This window comes from Morone saxatilis, unplaced genomic scaffold (genome assembly GCF_004916995.1).
Source record: "Morone saxatilis isolate NCDOM2014 unplaced genomic scaffold, NCSU_SB_2.0 Contig16, whole genome shotgun sequence".
Lineage (NCBI taxonomy): Eukaryota > Metazoa > Chordata > Actinopteri > Moronidae > Morone > Morone saxatilis.
In genome coordinates, this window is record NW_023339718.1 from 20,183,872 (window position 1) to 20,187,303 (window position 3,432).

Sequence of the window (3,432 nt, forward strand, 5' to 3'; positions counted from 1 at the left end):
GGACCACGACCACACTGACAACAAGTAGTCTTATGTGCCTACGGTTAACCAAGCCTTAACCATGCTGTCTTTAAAGGGTTTATCACATGGTGTCACAAGGTTTGTCCATGTATTGTGTCCTTTTACGTGGGTCATGCTGCCAGTGTTAGGGAGTGACCATGAAAAAGGAAGACTGGTTTGTCATCTCTTCCTCCCTTACAATAGCAAAGAAAACATTTACTGCTTTAAAACACTTTTTATAAATAGGTTTAACCATGTTTTGTGACGTGTAGATCATTCCATTATTTAGGCATTTATGGAGATGGGAATAGCCATTATCTTGTCCTATGGGATCAGCTAAGAGGAATTTTACCATTGTCACATATCACCTTAACATATGACCATTTAAGCCCTTGAATATCACCAGAGAGAAGACCTTAAACATCTCGGACAAGTCCTCCACGTTTTTTTTTTTTTTTTGTTATTCCTGCAAACTAGCAAGAAATAATTGCATCAGCATTTGGAACAGAAGTTGGCCGTGTACCACTTCCTGTGTCTTTATGCACTCAGACATCAAACATACAGCCACTGCACAGCCAGTTTCAGTCAGTTCAGCAAAACCTTGCAGCGCTGCAGCGGCGTCATGCAAAAAGACCTCCGATATATTACGCAGAGTTTACAGCTTTGACAGCAACTGTTTTTAATCCTGTCCTCCCCCGGCTTGGAAACGTGCCATTACTCGGGGCCGTTGAGTTGAAACACTGCTCCCCTGACCCATTTTCAAACTACCCCACCCTCATCTAAATTGCAAAATTACAGGATGATGACTGAGATTATTGGTAGTATTAAGTTTGGTCAAGAACATAGATCTTAGTTTACTCTTCCTTTTTTTTTTTGTATACATTTGTAGGTTGAGGGTTTAAATTAAATATGCACGTTTATATTTGTGAAATCTAAAAGCCTAATCTGCAGTTTCTGGGTGTCAAATAGTTGCGTGTCTCTTCTCCTGGAAGTTTACTGTGCCCTTGCAGATAATAGCTCCACTGTCAGATTTCCTGATCCTACCGATAAGACTAAAGTCCCAATGTCAGCAGTTTGAGTTGCAGATTTGTTGCAGCAGTAATCTGCAACTTTTCTATACAAACAAATGTCCATTTTGGTGTTCCAAGTGTTGATGTTTCAGGCTGAGGCCAGTTCATGCAAGCTGTTCTGTTTGGTGCGCACTCAATCACTAGCCCCTTCAACATGATAGAAATGTGTAAAAATATCCCTGCCGCACCAACATGCTTCACCGCCGCTAATTACCCAGTGACACTCCAGTATTGTCAGAGTTCAGTGGAACTTTCCTTTACCCTCACAGCCGTCCGTGTCTTCCCTCCACGGTGTGACCTTGTCTTTGAGCAGCAGGGAGGAGAGAGAGGTGGAATGAAAGATGAGCCTCCCAATGGTCAAACTCTTTTGTTTTATGTTCTCCGCACATACATTGAATTGTAATTATTGGTTTAATGACCTCTTTGTCGTTACTTGAAGGGCACATTTTACACACTGTGTTCATTGTGGTGAGATTGACTTATCGAGGGGTGAGAAGGGCCAAGGGCTACAGGTTGACACCCACCTAACATTGGTTTGTCCTTGATCACAGCGAGAAATTTATGCCTCTGTTTCCACAATTACCAGTACTTAATTAGTTTTAATGAGACAAAAGACAGTGGTGGAAGAAGTCCTCAGTGCTTTAACTCAAATAAAGATAGAAATACCCCCCAAAGCAAAACCTGCTGTTTATAGTTTGGGGAATTTTCATGTGTTCATAATACTGGAAAATGGAAGAAAAGAAGAAAAAACTGTTGGAGAGGACAAAGGAGAGCTGCAGAGATATGACTGGAGGAGAAATGGAAGGAAAGAAGAAAAGCAGGAATGAAACCAAGTCTCACAGTCCCAGTACCTACTATGGACTTTATCCATTCTACTGTATTCATGCTCAATAGACTCTTTATTAGATATTTTTCTTTGACCTATTTGGAAAGTCCTATATTGGATTAAGTACATTAGTAGTGGCCATATTTAAATATGATGTAATGCTATTTGTGCTGTGCTTGTGTTTTTTATGTTACACATTTCCTGTTTATCTTTAATTGTCTCCTTTTCCTGCCCGTGGCTCTTGCTGCAAACCTGGCCAACTAAACTTGAATTGACTTCACCTCCTCAAAAAGGGTCATCTCCACCACTGTCTACTCCTTCCTGTTCATAGTTACTTTGGTGATTTTACCACCATTATATTGGGAAATAAATTCTAATTCTGCTTGCCAACTAGAAAGGCGAAGCTCCTGTGAACATTTGAGGGTTGTAACAGCTGAAGTGGCTGCTATAGAACACAGACTTATCAGCACAATTATCCAGCATGTGGCTGGTGTTAATGTCCAACTGTGGTTGTGGTACAAAGCACAAATACTGTACAGTATTTTACTCCCCAGCACACAATCTGCTGCCACTGACGAGCTGCAAACTGACTGTTGTTTTCTTGTTCCAGGTCTGGAAGTGTCTCTGCTGACTGGTTCGAGATTTACTCGTTCGTGAAGAACCTTACCGACAGATTTGTGAGGTGAGTACAAAGTCGCCACTGTCACTGTCATACATTTTCGTTGGAAAGCAGAAAATGGTTTCATAATGCTGCTATTTTGAAAGAAGAAAAACATGAAGTGAAATTAAGCTTCTCAGACCTGCAGATACTGAATGGAGCGAGGGCAAACAGTGATTTAAGAACAATGACAGCATGTAGCATTATCAAACAATAAAAACAGTACATATAAGAAGAATGTTCTTCCAGAAAAGATATTCACCATCTCTTAGAAATGTCACCACACTGACAGGATTAACTGAGAGCAGAAATAGTACAACCCTTTTCACCAAATACGCCTTTACCTTGGTTGTTTTATCGAATAAATGCCTATAATTAAAGAGCCTACGACGTTAGTTGCAGCCTGTTGCGCAGATTTAAAGCACTTCACACCTGTTTTTACAAACTATCAAAATGGCAAAAATCAATGACATCCTTTTTGCACATAATTCATTAAAGAGACGAAACCAGAGAAACCGGCTTGAAAACGTTCAGCTTGCATAACGTTTGAGTCAAACGGCGCCTGCCAGCACAGTACAGACGGTAGCGACCCAGCCAGAATGAAGTGGTTGGTTGAAGAAAATAGCAAAGGCACCAGGTGGGAGTGGGTGGCAGAGAGGAGCAGTCTTCTGGGCTGTGAGAATGGCCATTTGCACCGGGGGGGTCCGGCTCCACACTTATCCCCTGCTTCCACCACAGAACGGCTGACAGGCAGACAATGTACAGTAAAGCAAAAGAACACTGGAAGGCGACGAGGACAATCTGCTAAACAATGCTCGCTCACCAAGAGCTCTTCTGTTCCGCCATGTGGAGCAAACTGGACTACTTCAACCCCCCCC

At 41.9% G+C, this 3,432-nt stretch overlaps 1 protein-coding gene across 2 annotated transcripts in view; it reads left to right on the plus strand.

Annotated features, from left to right (window-relative positions):
* Positions 1 to 3,432, plus strand: part of antxr2a (ANTXR cell adhesion molecule 2a) — a 72,178-nt gene that overhangs the window by 1,474 nt on the left and 67,272 nt on the right. For both annotated transcript variants that reach the window (XR_004796613.1, XM_035658401.1), the window contains exon 2: positions 2,507 to 2,578. Coding sequence is in view for 1 of the 2 variants with exons in the window: in XM_035658401.1 (XP_035514294.1) it covers positions 2,507 to 2,578 (72 nt within the window). In the remaining variant the exon portion in view is untranslated. The remainder of the gene's footprint in view (positions 1 to 2,506; positions 2,579 to 3,432) is intronic.